This window comes from Mustela putorius, unplaced genomic scaffold, assembly GCF_011764305.1.
Source record: "Mustela putorius furo isolate JIRA1106 unplaced genomic scaffold, ASM1176430v1.1 tig00000095_pilon_pilon_pilon, whole genome shotgun sequence".
Classification (NCBI taxonomy): Eukaryota; Metazoa; Chordata; class Mammalia; order Carnivora; family Mustelidae; genus Mustela; species Mustela putorius.
The window spans coordinates 19,206,301-19,221,308 of NW_025421280.1; the positions used below are offsets into that span (position 1 = coordinate 19,206,301).

The 15,008-nt window shown below is 58.0% G+C and overlaps 1 protein-coding gene across 2 annotated transcripts in view; it reads right to left on the reverse strand.

Moving 5' to 3' along the window:
• Nucleotides 1-1,354: 1,354 nt before the first annotated feature.
• The window catches only part of PRKCD (protein kinase C delta), a 28,547-nt gene continuing 14,893 nt past the window's right edge, over nt 1,355-15,008 (reverse strand). For both annotated transcript variants that reach the window (XM_045078936.1, XM_045078934.1), the window contains 17 exons: nt 14,503-14,636; nt 13,198-13,397; nt 11,683-11,743; nt 11,349-11,511; nt 11,230-11,261; nt 9,920-10,005; nt 9,520-9,649; nt 8,679-8,779; nt 7,985-8,072; nt 7,666-7,763; nt 7,335-7,508; nt 7,079-7,170; nt 6,483-6,545; nt 5,334-5,472; nt 4,989-5,177; nt 4,272-4,400; nt 1,355-1,954 (listed from right to left, as the gene is read on the reverse strand). In XM_045078936.1, the coding sequence (XP_044934871.1) occupies nt 1,796-1,954; nt 4,272-4,400; nt 4,989-5,177; nt 5,334-5,472; nt 6,483-6,545; nt 7,079-7,170; nt 7,335-7,508; nt 7,666-7,763; nt 7,985-8,072; nt 8,679-8,779; nt 9,520-9,649; nt 9,920-10,005; nt 11,230-11,261; nt 11,349-11,511; nt 11,683-11,743; nt 13,198-13,397; nt 14,503-14,617 (2,019 nt within the window). In that variant the 5' untranslated portion in view covers nt 14,618-14,636 and the 3' untranslated portion in view covers nt 1,355-1,795. The remainder of the gene's footprint in view (nt 1,955-4,271; nt 4,401-4,988; nt 5,178-5,333; nt 5,473-6,482; nt 6,546-7,078; nt 7,171-7,334; nt 7,509-7,665; nt 7,764-7,984; nt 8,073-8,678; nt 8,780-9,519; nt 9,650-9,919; nt 10,006-11,229; nt 11,262-11,348; nt 11,512-11,682; nt 11,744-13,197; nt 13,398-14,502; nt 14,637-15,008) is intronic.

Consider the following 15,008-nt stretch of genomic DNA (forward strand, 5'->3'; position numbering starts at 1 on the left):
CAACCATATTTTTGTTCTAAACCCACTCTACACAGCCCCAGGGGAGCTCTTGGGGCCTGTGTGTGATCGCAGCAGAGCTCGGGGACAGGCGTGCCCCAGTAGAGCCTTGTGCCATCCTGGATCCCCCAACCTGACTGTGAGCCCAAGGGACCAAACCTCACTTCCAGGCTTTTCCCTGCCCTACAGCAGAGCAGGGATTCCACGAAAGCATTTCCTGGAGAGGAGCTGGTGGATGGAGAGGGGAGGGGGACTTTATTCTCTTGAGGGAGTCGGCCCCACCCGTCCCCACGGCCCCCTCCCCCCGCCGGCACCAGCCCCACCTCTCTCCAGCCTTGGAAACTTGTACCTCGGCCCAGCAAAAATGAATTTGCTGGAAGTCAGCTGCCTGACTGTGGGGGCCAGCCAATCAAGGGCTGGGGCACTCTGCCTACCTCTAGGGCTGCAGGGCCAGGGGCTGGACCAGAGGGGCTGGAGGGTAGGCAGGGGAAAAGAGGGAGGGAGGAGTGGGGAGAACTGCCCAGGCTCAGGGGTCACTGGTCGCCACCTCTGTCCCTTGGAGCCACTGTCCTCACTGACCACAGGCATACTGGAGCAGGGCCCTCAACCTCGACACAGCCACTCAGCATTTTCTCATCCCCTTCCCCCACCCTGCTCTCCTCCCCTTCCCCAGGTAGGCCAGGACTCTTGAGAAATAGATTCTAGAATCCTAACACAGACTCTTCTGTGGCAGGGTCGGGGATACATAGCAACGAGGTGTGGAGTTCCATCTAGCATCACCTTGCCTTGCCCCCATTTTACAGATGAGGAAGCTGAGGCTTAACATGATTGACACACCACGTCTTTCGGCTACTCTGGGATTTGAATCCAGATGGGCCTGAGGCCCGAGCTCTATGTCCTTCCTCTTCTCTGTCCTGCTCCCGGCCTCTGCTCATGCCTCTGCCCTTCCACACTGGCCCTCTCTCTCCTGACACCCTGTCGGCAGCTGCTCCCACTTCCTCCCATCCACCGTCCCACAGGCACGTTCAGGGATCCCTTCTGCCACGCAGAGAAGCCTTCTGCTCTAGGCCCAGGGCCTCGGAGCCACAGGAGACCCATAAATACAAACACATTTGCATGAAAACCCAGGGGTCTGTGTCTGTAGCTCTCAGCTCCAGGACAGCCGCCGAGGTGGGAACAGCGGCCACCAGCTTCCTGGGACAAACACGTCCCGACAGCCAGCTCAGTACCACTCGGTGTTTATTTAGACACACAGATATAAGAACCTGGAGGTTCAAACAGTTTCTGCTCCTTTTTTGTTCCTGTGTGTGTGTGTGTGTGTGTGTACATATATATATATATATATATATATATTTTAAAAAAATCAACACATCACTAGATCCCCCATACGTTTCTCCTCTACTGAGCATTATATACAGCCTATTACATATGTGTGTGTGTGTGTGTGTATGTATATATATATATAATATATTTTTTCGATAGATAACTACATTCAAGTAATGAAACACAGGATTTACAATTTCCCTCTGACGGCAGAGGAAAAGCAAATTTTACACAGGGTTCACAGAAGTACCATAAGAGCCCAGCCAGACAGGAGCCAAGGCCCCTCTTGGGGGCCAAGGGGCGGCAGCAGCACAAACCAGGCAATCACACTCTTGCTAATTGTGGGTGGGCAGGGGGCTGCCGATGAAGGGGTGGCGCTGCCCAGCCTGCCATGCCCAGGCCGTGTGGGCAGGCCATGCTGCCTGACCCAGGCTCCCCGGCTGGGGTGCTTTGTGGGGAGGCATGTCTGGAAACCTCACTTTTCCAGGAATCTCTCAAATTTGGGGTTCACGAAGGAGAAGCCAGCGAATGCTGTTTGGTCCATGGAGTCGATGAGGTTCTTGTCGGTGTAGGAGAGGCGTGCCTTCTCGTTCAGGAACTCCTGGTCAAAGTTGCTGAAGTCTCCAGGGGACTTCTGCGGGTAGAGGGCAGCGGCACGTGAGCGGGACCCAAGGAGGGGGGGCCCTCCTGAAGGTCCCCAAGTTCCCGAGACTGCCTCCCACACATCTCAGAAGCCCTGCGGTGCTGGGCCAGGCCAGAGCTGACCTTATTAAGAACAGAAAGAGGCAGACCCTAAGAGACTCTCAGGTCCAGGGAACAAAGTGAGGGCTGCTGGAGGGCAGGTGGGTGGGAAGACGGAGTAACTGGTTGATGGGTATTATGAGGGCACATGATGTAATGACCGCTGGGTGTCATATGCAACTGATGAGTCACTGATCTCTCCCCTGAAACTAATAATACACTAGATGTTAACTAACTTGAATTTTAAAAAGAGAGACAGAGAGAGAAAGAACAGAATAGGAAGTCTCTCCCAACAGCCTGAGAGGAGCCTGGCTGGACAGTAGATGCCGTCTCCCCAAGGGGAAAAAGGAAGCCAGCAAAGAGCCCTGGGCCTGGGTAAGGAGATGTGGGCATTGTCCTGAACGAGGCTCTAGGAAATGACCACCCATGAGCAAACCCCGCCCCCGAGCAAACCCCGCCCTCCATCTGTTTTTATGGGTCCCGAGAGCTATAAGGACAGCTTTCACATTTTTTAATGCTTAGGGGAAAAAAATCAAGAAGGTGATTAACATTTCATGACATGTAAACATGAAATGAAATCCAAATTCCAGTGTCCGCAAATGAAGTTTTATTCATACAAAACTATACCCATTCGGGGGCGCCTGGGTGGCTCAGTGGGTTAAAGCCTCTGCCTTCGGCTCAGGTCATGATCTCAGGGTCCTGGGATCGAGCCCCACATCGGGCTCTCTGCTCGGCAGGGAGCCTGCTTCCTCTCTCTCTCTCTGCCTGCCTTTCTGCCTACTTGTGATCTCTGTCTGTCAAATAAATAAATAAAATCTTTAAAAAAAAAAAAAAACTATACCCATTCGTTGACAAATTTTCTGTGGCTGCTTTGTTGAGACCGTCTGGCCTGCAAAGCCTAAAATATGTACCATCAGACTGTTCCAGGAGAAGTTTGCCAACTCTCTGCTCCTGAGGATACAATGAAATGGGAACAGAAGAGATCTCAGGCCAGTGGCCTTCAGGCCAAACTAAGCAGGCAGGTACAGTCGTTCTGACTGGCACTGGGTTTTAATGGATTTGAGCCAGTTGTTTTACAATTGGGCAATTTTTGACATAAAAGTCCAGATTTCTGGCTGCTTTTGAAAACTGGCAGCCCTGGACCCATTTCCCAGAGTGTGCGCTCCTGGCGTGGAGGTACCCTCAGACAGCTTGCCCTAGGTCCCTAACCATTTCCCACAGACCCACACACCTGCCCCTGCCCCGTGCTTTTTGCTGCAGAGAAAGGAATCTACCCATCTATCAAAAGCAAGAGACTGAGAACAGGCTGTGTGATTTTCCCCCAGCAGGTGCCCAGACCAGGAGGCCCCTGGTTCAGGGGAAGCACTCTCTAGCCTCGAGGAACATCGCGGGGCACATTGCGCAAGCTGCCAGAGTGTCCTGACAGAAGGCCAGAGGGAAGAGCCGAGGTCACAGAAGGGCCATGGAGTCCAACTCCTTATCTGAGAATTCGGGCACCAACCTGCCTCTGCTCTCCTGCCAGCTCCTAGGAGGCCTCTGCAGATTCCGGACCTCTGTGGAAAGACCCCTCCTCTGTCTGGAAGGCCTCCTAGCCGCCCTCCCTGCCCTGCTCACATCCTGCTTCTCCTCAGCCCTGCTCTGTTCTTTGTATCTGAGCTCCTGCTCAGTTGTCCCAGTGACAACTGATCATGTATGGTCTTGTGACAGCCCCTGCATGGTCATCTCATATCATAAACGATCATCAGTGTGCAAGCTTCTTATCTCTCCCAAGAGCCAGCACTCCTTTGGCTCTGGGCTTCCTGCTCTGCTGGGGAGCTAGCATGGCACCCCGCACCCTGCACTCGGGCCCTTGGCATTTCTAAGACTTACTGGAAGATGGACTGGGTGGATGGAGGCAGGGAGAGAGGACTTAACTGATTGCCAAGGCACAGTGCCTGGCATACAGGGGCGTTAAAGGTCCACTGAAGGGTGGCTGGATCCACAGTCCCCCCCGTTTGTTGACTGACTGACTGACTGACTGAGAGGCGGTGTGTGATGAGAACACAAAGGTAGAGGCAGAGACAGAAGGTGCCGGGGCGGCCAGGGAAGCAGGCTTGCTAGAAGGATGGAGAGGAGGAAAGTGTGCCGATGAAGCGAGAGGGAGGCAGAGCCCAGAAGGCAGTGGAGGGCAGGAGCAAGTGGGTGGCCCCCACGGGAGTGAGATCACGTACCACTTTGGGCTTGAAGGGCGGCTCCACAGCCCGTTTCTCCAGCAGAGTCCAGTTGATGGTCTTGAAGAAGGGGTGGATTTTGATGTTCCCGCTCACTCCCAGCCTCTTGCTTGTATCCCTTTCAAGCAGCTGTAACCCAGCAGGGGCCCTGGTTAGCATCCGATGACTTTGGGGAACCCAGGGCCTCAGCGAATCCCAAGCGGGCCCAGAAGGGCCCAGGAGGGTCTAGCCTGGCCCCATGGTCCAGCCCAGGGCTTCTGAAGCTGAGAGGGTCCCCCCAGACACAACAGGCCACGCAGGAGGGTTGTGGGGACTTCCTGCCGGGGGTCCGTGAGTCAAAGCAGTGGTGTTTACCGGGTGTCCACGACGTGCCGGGCACAGAGCCGAGCACCACGCATTCATGGGGTGTCTCCCCAAAACCCCGTGAGGAAGCTTCTCCTACGGCCTCCATTCAGCAGATCGGGAGACAGACTCCGAGTTTAGCTTCAGGTCTGTCTGCCTCCTGCCCTAAGCTCATAATCACTGTGCCGGGCTGATTCAGCGCGGCTGGACTCAGGAGCTCCCGGGAACGCGGAGAGCCAACAATGCCCTCACCACGTGAGGACCAGAGCACCGGCGGCGAGGCTGCCATTCCGGAGACGAGGGCCCCTGGCCTTCCCAGGACCCGTGTGTCTGCTGGTCCCCCCGCCCCAGCCAGCCTGGCCCGGACCCTCCCACCTTCTCCAGGATGTCCTTGGACTCCTTGGTGATCCAGCGGGGATAGTGCGGGGTGTCCACGCGGATGGACTCAAAGAGCTCGTCCTCATCGTCCCCATGGAAGGGGGACTGACCGATGAGCATCTCGTACAGAAGGACTCCGAAGGACCACCAGTCCACGGAGAACGAGTACTTGAGGCCCTGCAAGATCTGGGGCAGGAGAAGCGGGGCCGGAGCTGAGAGGAGCCCCCGAGCCGGAGGCCTGGCCAGGCTCCCTCGTGTTCCTGGCCGCAGCTCGGGGCATCACCGTCTCCCCACCCTGCGGAGACATTTCCTGGGCGGGCGGCCGGCAGGCGGCCCGCTCACCTCAGGGGCGATGTAGTCAGGAGTGCCGCAGAATGTGCTAGCCTGTTTGTCCCCGACGATGTTCTCCTTGCACATCCCAAAGTCGGCGATCTTGATGTGGCCGTCCTGGTCCAGCATCACATTGTCCAGCTTGAGGTCCCTGCGAGCGGGGAGGAAAGGGAGTCACCGGGGGCCAGTGCCCCATTTCCCTCAGCCCCCGTGTCTCCATTTCCAGTCCTGTAAGCCTAGGACCTCCCCCCAGGGGACAAGGGAACGAGGGAGAGAAAAGGAAACCGAAGAAGAGGTGCTAAAAACACGGGTTTCCTGAAAAACCCCTACTGGTGTGCCACGTGCTGGATACACGCCACCTGACTTCCTAAAGCCCACACTGAGGCTCAGGGAGGTGACGTCACTTGCCCAGGGTCACCTAACCAGTCAGCAGCGGACGTGGCCCTGAGATCAGGTTTGACCCCACAAAGGCAGGCACCATGTCTGTTTTACACAGTTTGTGGTTTCGTGGATAACTGATACACCTGGGGTACTAGAAAAGGGCAAACAGCAGAAGTCTGTCTTCACTAACCTCAGGAACCACGCCCGCCCCAGGGCGATGGCACGCACGGACGAGCACGCTACAGTTCATGGCTCCCCCATCCACCACCTTCTAGAACCCGAGTCCTATTTGATCCACACTGTCCCATGGATTCAATTTCCATCTGACCATGCATCTTGACCTTGTCCCACATCAAAGCCCAGCGCTCGGGATCAGCCTTATTGATGGGCCCCTCCCCACATCCAGGATGGGGCTGTTTTTTACTGGGTGAAAACTGATGGAAGCCGGCCCTCCCTCCCGACAGCTCAGACGGGGCTTGGGAGCAAGACCGATCGCTTCCAGGAAGGGAGACGGCATCCCAGGCAGTTCCGTGCTCCCGCCAATGGCGCCAAGTATGGGCAACGCGTTCCCAGGCCCTGGAGCTGGGCCAGCCTCAGCAGAGGGGCCACAGGAATCCAAGCAATGGAGTAGGAGGCTCAGGCAAATACCCAACTAAAGCCGGACTCCGAGCAGAGATGAGGCCATGGCTGGGCCAGGCTTCACGCAGAGCCTTCTGGGGTCTATGATGGGGTTGGAGCTTTCCCTTCTAAAACCACCCCCAACACACCGTCGCCTTGTACCTGTAAATGATTCCCTTGCTGTGCAGAAACTGCAGTCCACAGACGATCTCGGCTGCATAAAACCTGCATGATGGAGACCAAGTGTTCCCGTATTTCTGTGACCAACTCCTGCTTCTCCCTGGGCCCCCATCCCCGCCCCCAGGGGCAGGAAATGCTGCAAATAACTCCGGGCCACCTGGGCCTCATTAAGCACATCTTGTATCAGGGAAGAAGGGGCTGGCAAACAAGGCCAAAAAGGAAATTATGAAGGTAGAGCTTCAAAGGAGTTAATTCTCCATCATAAGAGTGTATGCACTTAAATAGATAAACACATGTGCCAGAGTTGGGGGCGTGCATGCCAGTCTGGGGGCCCATAGCAGGGTCCTGTGTTGTGCAGCATCACCATCCACAAGGCTGCCCGAGGCTCAGGGAGGGGACAGGATGCTGGCACTCACCCACCATCCACAACTTCCCATATGCTGGGGAGACCCCCAGCTCCGGTCTCCCCACCCCCAGCTCTAGCCCTGGCTGGCTGTTCCAGGGAGAAGGAAGCAGGAACGGAGGGGAGACCAGCAGTGGACTCCCCCCAATACACACTCATCAGGGCCCTCACGTACGTGGCGCGGTAGAGCTCGAAGCGGCCTTTGTCCTGGATGTGGTACATCAGGTCTCCCCCGTTGAGGAACTCCATCACGAAGAACAGGTGGTCCTGGGATGGGGAGAGGGGTGAGCAGGGGCACAGTATAGGGCAGAAGGCTGCTGAGGACCACCGGGGGCAAGCTGGGAAGTAGGGGACACCTCTGTCCTGAGGACATGGGGGGGCAGGGGGCAGGCCACGGCTACTGGGGCAGTAACCATGAGTGAGCTGGACACCTTGGTCTGGAACGTGCAGAAGAGGTGGGTGAGAAAGGGATTCTCCCAGGCAAGTGCCAGGACCCGCTTCTCCACCATGGTGCACTCCACATCGTCGTCGATCAGAACCACGTCCTTCTTGAGGGCCTTGATAGCGAAGAACTCCTTTTTGCCCTTCAGCTCTGCCAGCAGCACCTGATGGGTGGGCAGGATGCTGAGCAGGGGAAGGCCAGGCCAAAGGGCCAGGACACCCCAGCCCTGCCCCATCGGGAAGAAGCCAGGTAGGGTGGGATGCAGGGGCCCTTGCTGGGCCCAGGCCCCTTGAGCTGCCCCAGGCCCAAAGGCCCCTTACCTTCCCAAAGCTGCCTTTGCCCAGGACCTTGTGGAAGGTGAAGTTCTCAATGTTGCACCTGCTGCTGCCCTCCCAGATCTTGCCGTAGGTCCCACTGTCTGCCCAAGAGATGGCACTTTAGACTCAGGTCTCTGTCCGCTGAGGCCCCCCGCCCTTGGGGCCAAGGGGTCGGGTGGGGTGAGGGGCCTCAGAGAGGAAAGGGCTCCCTCTCCAGGGGTGGTGCCTCCGCTCAGGTCTTGGCAACTGGGGGAGGTTGGGCTCCCATCTCGAGTCCAGTGGGGAGTGGGGGCTTTCCTGGAGAAAATGGGCCCAGCTTTACCTGGGACAATGTCTCCAGGGACTCCTGACTTCCTCTCAAAATTCTGGTAGATTCCAACAGTCTCTGTTTCTGACTTCCGGGAGGGTCTCTGGAGGAGGGGATAGAGGTTGGCGGCCAGACAGGCATACCGTGATCAGAACTCCCAGCCCAGAGGGAGGACCCCCACCATCCGTAACTCTGTTCTCAAAACCAACCACTGGGGGCCAGCAGGGGCAGAGCCCAGGACCTCCAGGTAGTGCACACGTGAGTATACACACACACACACACACACACACACAACTTCCCATGGCACAGGGACATCTTGATGGTCTGGAAGGCAGCGATTACAAACAAAAGTTTGGCACACTGAGTCCCGCCTCCCAACCACTTACCCAATAGATTGGTATTTGTGCTGCCTTCACCTCTAACTGATTCTAGAATTTTACCTGAGGTTTTATAGCATTCCTCAAGCCCTTCCCACATCTAAACACCAAACACACACACACACACGCACACATACACTTTTAGTTCCAAGCATTCCAACCTTGTGTTCTTCCAGGCTCACCAAGTAAAGAACTGCTCAAATAATTTGTTATGAGAACAAGCTCACCACCTTCTGCTGCCTAAATCTTGGGACTGGATCTTCCAAAAGTGGGGTTTTTCAAGTTATAAACACCCCTTGCCCCCCACCAGGGTTCCCACAGCACCTGCCCACCTGGGTCACTTGGTTCAGCGCCTCCGCCAAGAGCTTCTGATTAATGCCGCAGAGGTTGGCCACTTTCTTCTGGCACTTATGGTGGACATTCATGCCGCAGTCTGGGGTGAAGGAGACAGGGCCATCAGAGCCCCTGCCCGGGGCGGGACCAAATAGGCCACCAGCAAGCTCTGGAAGAACTGTCTCCCTTCCCAGGCTCGGCCAAGGGCAGGGAGGAGGGAAGAGGGTAGGAAGAACCAGAGCTTTGGTGCGGTCCGCTGGGTTTCCTGTTCTGATTTCTAATTTCTAAAATATTTCTATTATTTAGAAATAAATGCATCTGGAGCATCCCGAGCACTTCAAATTTTTCATTATTTAAAGAAGAAAAAGAAAAAGCCATAGCTATGAGACCTAATTCTAAACCCTTTAAGGAATGTCTAGGACAACTGAGACAAGTCACTTTCCCTCTGCGCGGGTGGGGGGGAGGGGGCGTTTCTCCTGTTTCTGCCTCGCTAAAGCCTGGAGAGGGGGCAGGGGTCTATGAGGCTTATTTGCTGAACACCTGCTAGTGTGCGTCGGGCCTTGCGCCCCCTCCCCCATGACTCTTTGGGCCGTACTCTACTCTAACTCTACCTTACCCTTGAGGACACTGAGCTTAGAGAGGTGGGCCCTCCTGGTCACACAGCAGGTAAACGGGAGAGGCAGTCAGGCCAGCAGGGGGTGGGGGCAGCATCGAGGCCTTCCCCCAGGAACAGGGCAAAAGCAGTCGGAGTTGTTTGGAGTTTAAGAAACCCGGGTAGGCAGGCGCCGGCGGGGAGTGCCCTTCTGTCCTGCCCTAGCCCCCAAGCTGGGGGACACGCACCTTCACATTTTAATCCCTGCTTCACCAGCCCCCAGAGCAGGCTGCCACAGTGGTCACAGAAGGTGGGGCTCATGTAGTTGTAAACCTTGAATCGGTGCGGCATGTCGATGTTGAAACGTTCTTTCTGGAACTGGGGAGGAGACAGGGGTGGTCACAGGCTGAGGGTCCCAGACCAGTGCCAGCTCCTTCCTCAACCCCTAGCTCTCCCCAACCCCATGCAGGGCAAGATGCCCGACAGGGCTCCCCCCCCCCCCACCGGGGACTGGGCAACCCAGGAGTCCCAGGACGGACCAGGAAAAATGGGGAGAAGGGTGAGCTCTATGGGGAAAGGCTGGGGAGAGCCCGGATCCCTCCCTGCTGGCCGAGCCCCCCCAGGTCCCCGCCCCGGGCCCAGCCTCACTATGGTGTCCCGGCTGTTGGCTGCGGTGCCCGTGCACCGGCCGATGATCTTGTCGATGCATTTCTTGTGGATGGCAGCGTTGCATTCTTGAGGGGGCACAGGCCGAGGGTGGGGGGAGGCAGCGGGAGGAGCAGAGCTGTGAGCTGGCGCCGCTGGGCCGGTCAGGCCCTCTATACAAAGCCGCTGTTCTCCCCGACCGCCCACACCCTCACCCCACACGGGCCTGGGGCCCACAGCTGGCTTCTTCTCTCCTCCTGCCTGCCCTGGCAGGAGGGGCCTGGGAAGAGGAGGGGCAGGGAGGGACAGGCCAATCGGGAGGGTCTCCGAGATGAGGGGTGGCTCAAGGGAGCCTAGTGGGCAGTGGGGGGCGGCTGCGAGGGGCATGGAGTGTTGCAGCAAGAGGACCGCAGGCAGGCAGGAACCAGGACAGCAAACAGGTCCTAAGCGCTCTCTCACGCTCAGGTGCACACACACACACACACACACACCCAACACAAAGAGCCTGCGACACACATACTGATGCGTAAGAACAGGGAACTCCCGGTACAGAATCATTATTGTGTCTATCGCCTAAAAGGCAGCTTTATATATTTTACCCCATTTGATCTTTATAATGGTTCCTAGCCCTATTTTACTGAGGCACAGAGAGGTTAAGTCTTTCTGCCTAAGGCCCTCCGGGTAGGAAGTGGCAGAGCCGGGACTCGAACCCGGGCCATCTGGCTCCAGAGCCTGTGTCCGGAACCAAAGCCACGTGTGTACGTGTGTACCTAGGCAAACACGCGTCCCCACAGAAGCACATGCGCAGCCAGGGGTGGACTGGAAAAGTTTGCCTCAGCTGTCTGGGGGAACAGAGCCGTGATGGGTGGCTCTGACTGATTCTGTGTAAATCCTGTACTGAGGCCTATTTGGGCTGCGATGCTCCCAAGCGTGAGTGGGCTGGGAAGAGACACAGGGAACTGGCTTCTGTGAGCCACAGCAACAACCCCCCCTACCCCTGGCCCCGCTGGGTGTGGCTCTCCTACCTACATTCTGAAGGGGAAACCTCAAGCACGCACACGGGCACATGGGGACCCCATCCAGGCACACAGTCCTCACACGGGGACACGGGCTCCCCTAAGCACACACACAGGCACACGGGGATCCTGTCTGGGCACATCGTCCTCACAACGGGGACATGGGCTCCCCTGAGCACACACACGGGCACACAGGGACCCTGTCCACGCACACAGTCCTCACATGGGGACACAGGCTCCCCCGAGTATATACATAGGCGCCGGTGGGCACGCAAGCTGGGCCGAGAAGACACTTACGTCTGCATTTGTAGCCTTGCTTGTTGAGACCCCTGAAAGACAAAGCCCCCAGCAGGGTCAGGGCTGGCTCTGGGCCCTCCCTGCCCCACCCCACCCCGGCAGACACAGCCATCCCTCACCAGACGAAGTCTTTGCACACAGAACAGAAAGTGGGCTGCCCGAAGAACGTGGCAATGAACTCGTGGTTCTTGATGTAGTGGATTTTGGCCTGTTTGATGGCTCCACGGCGGTTCATAGTTGGGAACTTGGCCTCGTCTTCACCACGCATGGACTGTTTGCAATCTGGGGCCCGTGGGGTCGTGAAGTCAGTCCCAGCCCCGGGAAGGACAACATTCCTGGAGTCCCTCCCAGGGTGGCTCTGGGGAGACCGTTGATAGGGACCGCTTCCCTGAGCTTCAATCCTAGCTCCAGCCTCTCAACCTACGTCCCCAGCCCAGGGCAGGAGGGTCTTACCTACATCTTCCAGGAAATACTGCACAGACATCAACACCTTGGCCTGGGGTTGTAGGTCCAGCTGCAGAAGTGAGGGTTGGCGGAGGGTCAGTGAGGGCGGGCTCCAGCCAAGCTGGACTCAGAACCCGCCCCCATGGTTGGTCCCCCAAGGCCAAGGGAGTCCTGGCAGCCTGAGCCGGACACCTGTCTGCCCAGTGTGGGCATGGCCCCGCCCTTGAGCCCCGCCCCCACACCCCAACCCAGGGGTATTATTACATTTGGGGAAGTGAAAGGATCCAGCTCACACCCAGGCCGGCCACACGGCCCAGGAACAGAGTGGGAAGGGAAACTCCCCAGCCCCACCCTTGCTGCCCCCTTGACAAGGATCTTAGAATAGAGCCCCCCTCCCCCAGTCCCTGCACATGCAGACAGACAGACAGATGTGTGCTGACACCCCCACACTGGTGCTCTCCATGGAGGGGGCTCTGCACGCCCAGTCCCCCCACACAGTTCCGAAGGCAGGACCTTCACCTCTCCCAGGACCCATGCCTGCTCCCTGATACTGTCCCTCGGCAGAGTAGACAGAGAGCACAGCAAGGATCTCTGCCTGGCCGGCCAAGGGCTGGTACAGCTCTGCATCAACTCCTCTCCTGGCTTGGTCCCTTCATGCCTCACGGGAGGCTGACCAGAGACCCCGACGGTCTGGGGTTTTTTCCCATGGGGACATCTTAGCTGCAGGAGCCCAAAGGTGACCCCAGGGGGCAAGAGACACCCGGGCAGCACAGATATCCTGTGGCCACGAGGGATATGTGGCCAGGTGCACGTGTGGAGGCCGGGTTCCAGCGGGTGAGTGGTGGTCCTCGGCTTTCCCTTTCTCCCATGCCCTCACTGTTGAAGCCACATAACTGTGCTCCCTCAGGCCCGCCTGCACCCCAAACACCTGTGAAGGTTCCAACAGAACTTGGGATGACGGATGTTTCTGAGAGGGGGTCTGGACCTGGTGGTGGGGCTGGGACATCCCCGCACACACATTTTGAGATGTTTTACCATGTGCGTATCCTGCTTCTGTGAAACTAAAAGGGAAGAAGGAAGGTGTAGGGGTGGGGGTGACTCTCTTGAGCACCTACTATGTGCCCAGCACTACAGGAAGCCTTTGGCATCCAGTGGCTCATTTCCCCTGAACAACCGACCCCGAGGTAGGGTCCTTAATGGATTTGGACACAGACTCAGAGGAGCTGGGACCCGGTGGATCGCAGAGCTGGAGCAGCTACAGAGCTGCTCAGGAGGCCAGACGGGGCCCGTGCACACGCATGTGCACCACCACAGCCCACGTGCCCTCACCCACCCCATACACGCACGTGCACTCCTACAGCCGTGTTCCTTCACCCACACCCCACGCACACATGGAGGCACCACTGTGCAGCCGCACGCCCCACCCCCACGCTGTGCACACACGCGTGCACCCCCACAGCCCACGCGCCCTCACCCACGCTGCCTGCACCCGTGTGTTCGCGGCTGCCGCCCCCACGCCCTCACCCAGAACTCGGCCTTGCCGTTGTTCTTCTTGCAGCGCTCAGCCAGCACCGACACGCCCACCGTCACCTCGGACATGGGCTCTTCGGCTGCCCGCATCAGCACGATCTGGATGACTCGGCCCTCGTAGATGTGGGCGTCAAATGTGGACTTCCACTCGGGGTACATGGTGGGCTTCTTCTGCACCAGCGTCTTCCCGCGCTCTGCAACACGGCCAGGCAAAGGTCTGGCCGGGGCCCCTCTCTCCTGCCCTCCCCAGGTCCCCACAGCCTTCAGCCCCCGAGGCTGCCTAGCTTCCCCCTACCCCCGCCCTGAGAGCCCTCCTAAGGCTCTTCTCATCCTCAGCCTTCACTACCGTGCTATGTGCACCTCTCCAGCTTGTCATTCCTAACACTCCAAACACCAAACTGCCAGCAGCTCCTCTAGGCTGCCCAGCTAGGTGCCCCCTCCAGGCTTCTGCTCCTGCTGCTCCCTCATCCTGTGACCCTCTTCCTTCAGCCCCGCTTAGCTGTCACCTCCCCTCATGGCACTCTCTCAGTGAACACACTGCGGGCCCTCATGCTAGCCACAACACTGGAGGTGAGGAACATGGTGAAAGAGAAGACAAACCAGTGCCTGTCCCCCTAGAGCCCAGTCCAGGATAGAGACATGACGAGCCCACAAATCCCTCAAGTAAACATTAAATCACAGCTGGGATGAGACCGAAGGAGGCAGGGCCAGGGTCTAGACCTGGTCTGGGTCATGGTCAGGTATGTGGACCAGCCTAAGATCAGGGAATGCTTCCTGGAGGAAGGGACAGCTCAGCTGAGACCTAAGGGGTAAGTCAGGGGTTTAGCAGGTGAGGACCAAAGCCAAAAGGAATGGTGTGAGATATCTGCCTCTTCCAGGAAGACCTCCCTGACCCCAGCCTGGGACAGGGCCTCTTCTGGGCTTCCCTATCACAGGACTCAGTGTCTCTTATACTTGACCACCCGACCGTAAGCCCCACAAGGGCAGGGTCAAGTCAGCCCCGGAGCACAGCAGTGTCCTCAGGGCCCAGCATAGAGTCTGACACAGATGGACATGAGGAAACTGTTGGGGGACACCCCCAACGGGGGAGGAGCCAGAAGCATGTCTCCCCCCGCCCCCCCCCCCACCTCCATCCCCCTCCTGGGGATGGATCCATGTAGCCAGTGCTAGAGGCCCTATGGGCACCACGGTCCTGCATCCACAGCCAGGCTGGGCAGGGAGAGGAGTGTGAGGAAGTTCCAGGGGAACAAGGCCCAGGCCCTCTGGGGCCGCCCGCTGGGCCCCGATTCCCAGTCCTACCTGTGCTGAGCGCCTCCTTCATCTTCACGGCACAGAAGGGCTGGCTGGCGTCATCGGCGGGCTGCAGGGAACCCAGCTCATAGGAGGTGAAGGCGATGCGCAGGAACGGTGCCATGCCGGGGCCTGCGGTGGGGCTGCGGAGACGGAAGGGGTGAGGCTGGGCGGCAAGGGCCAGCCCTGGGAGGTGCTCAGGGGCTCCCGGGGGCTCTCACTGCATTCAGTTTGGCCTCCACAGTGTGCTGGCAAGGCACTAGTTCTAGCTGCCAGTGGGAAACCCGAGCAGTCTTCTGGAAGTCTAGATCTGTGGCATCCCCGGTAAGAGAGCTGGCTGGCACAGCCCCCTTTACTGAGTGCACTCCAGGCCTCTGTACTCTACTCTCCAAAACCTACCTGGGCCCTGGAGGTGGGTGAGTCTGTGACCTCGAGTCATTTATTTGGGGGGGTCATTTAAGGCATCCTTTAATACCCCATGGCTCTGCACCTACCACGGGCCAGGCACCCAGCAC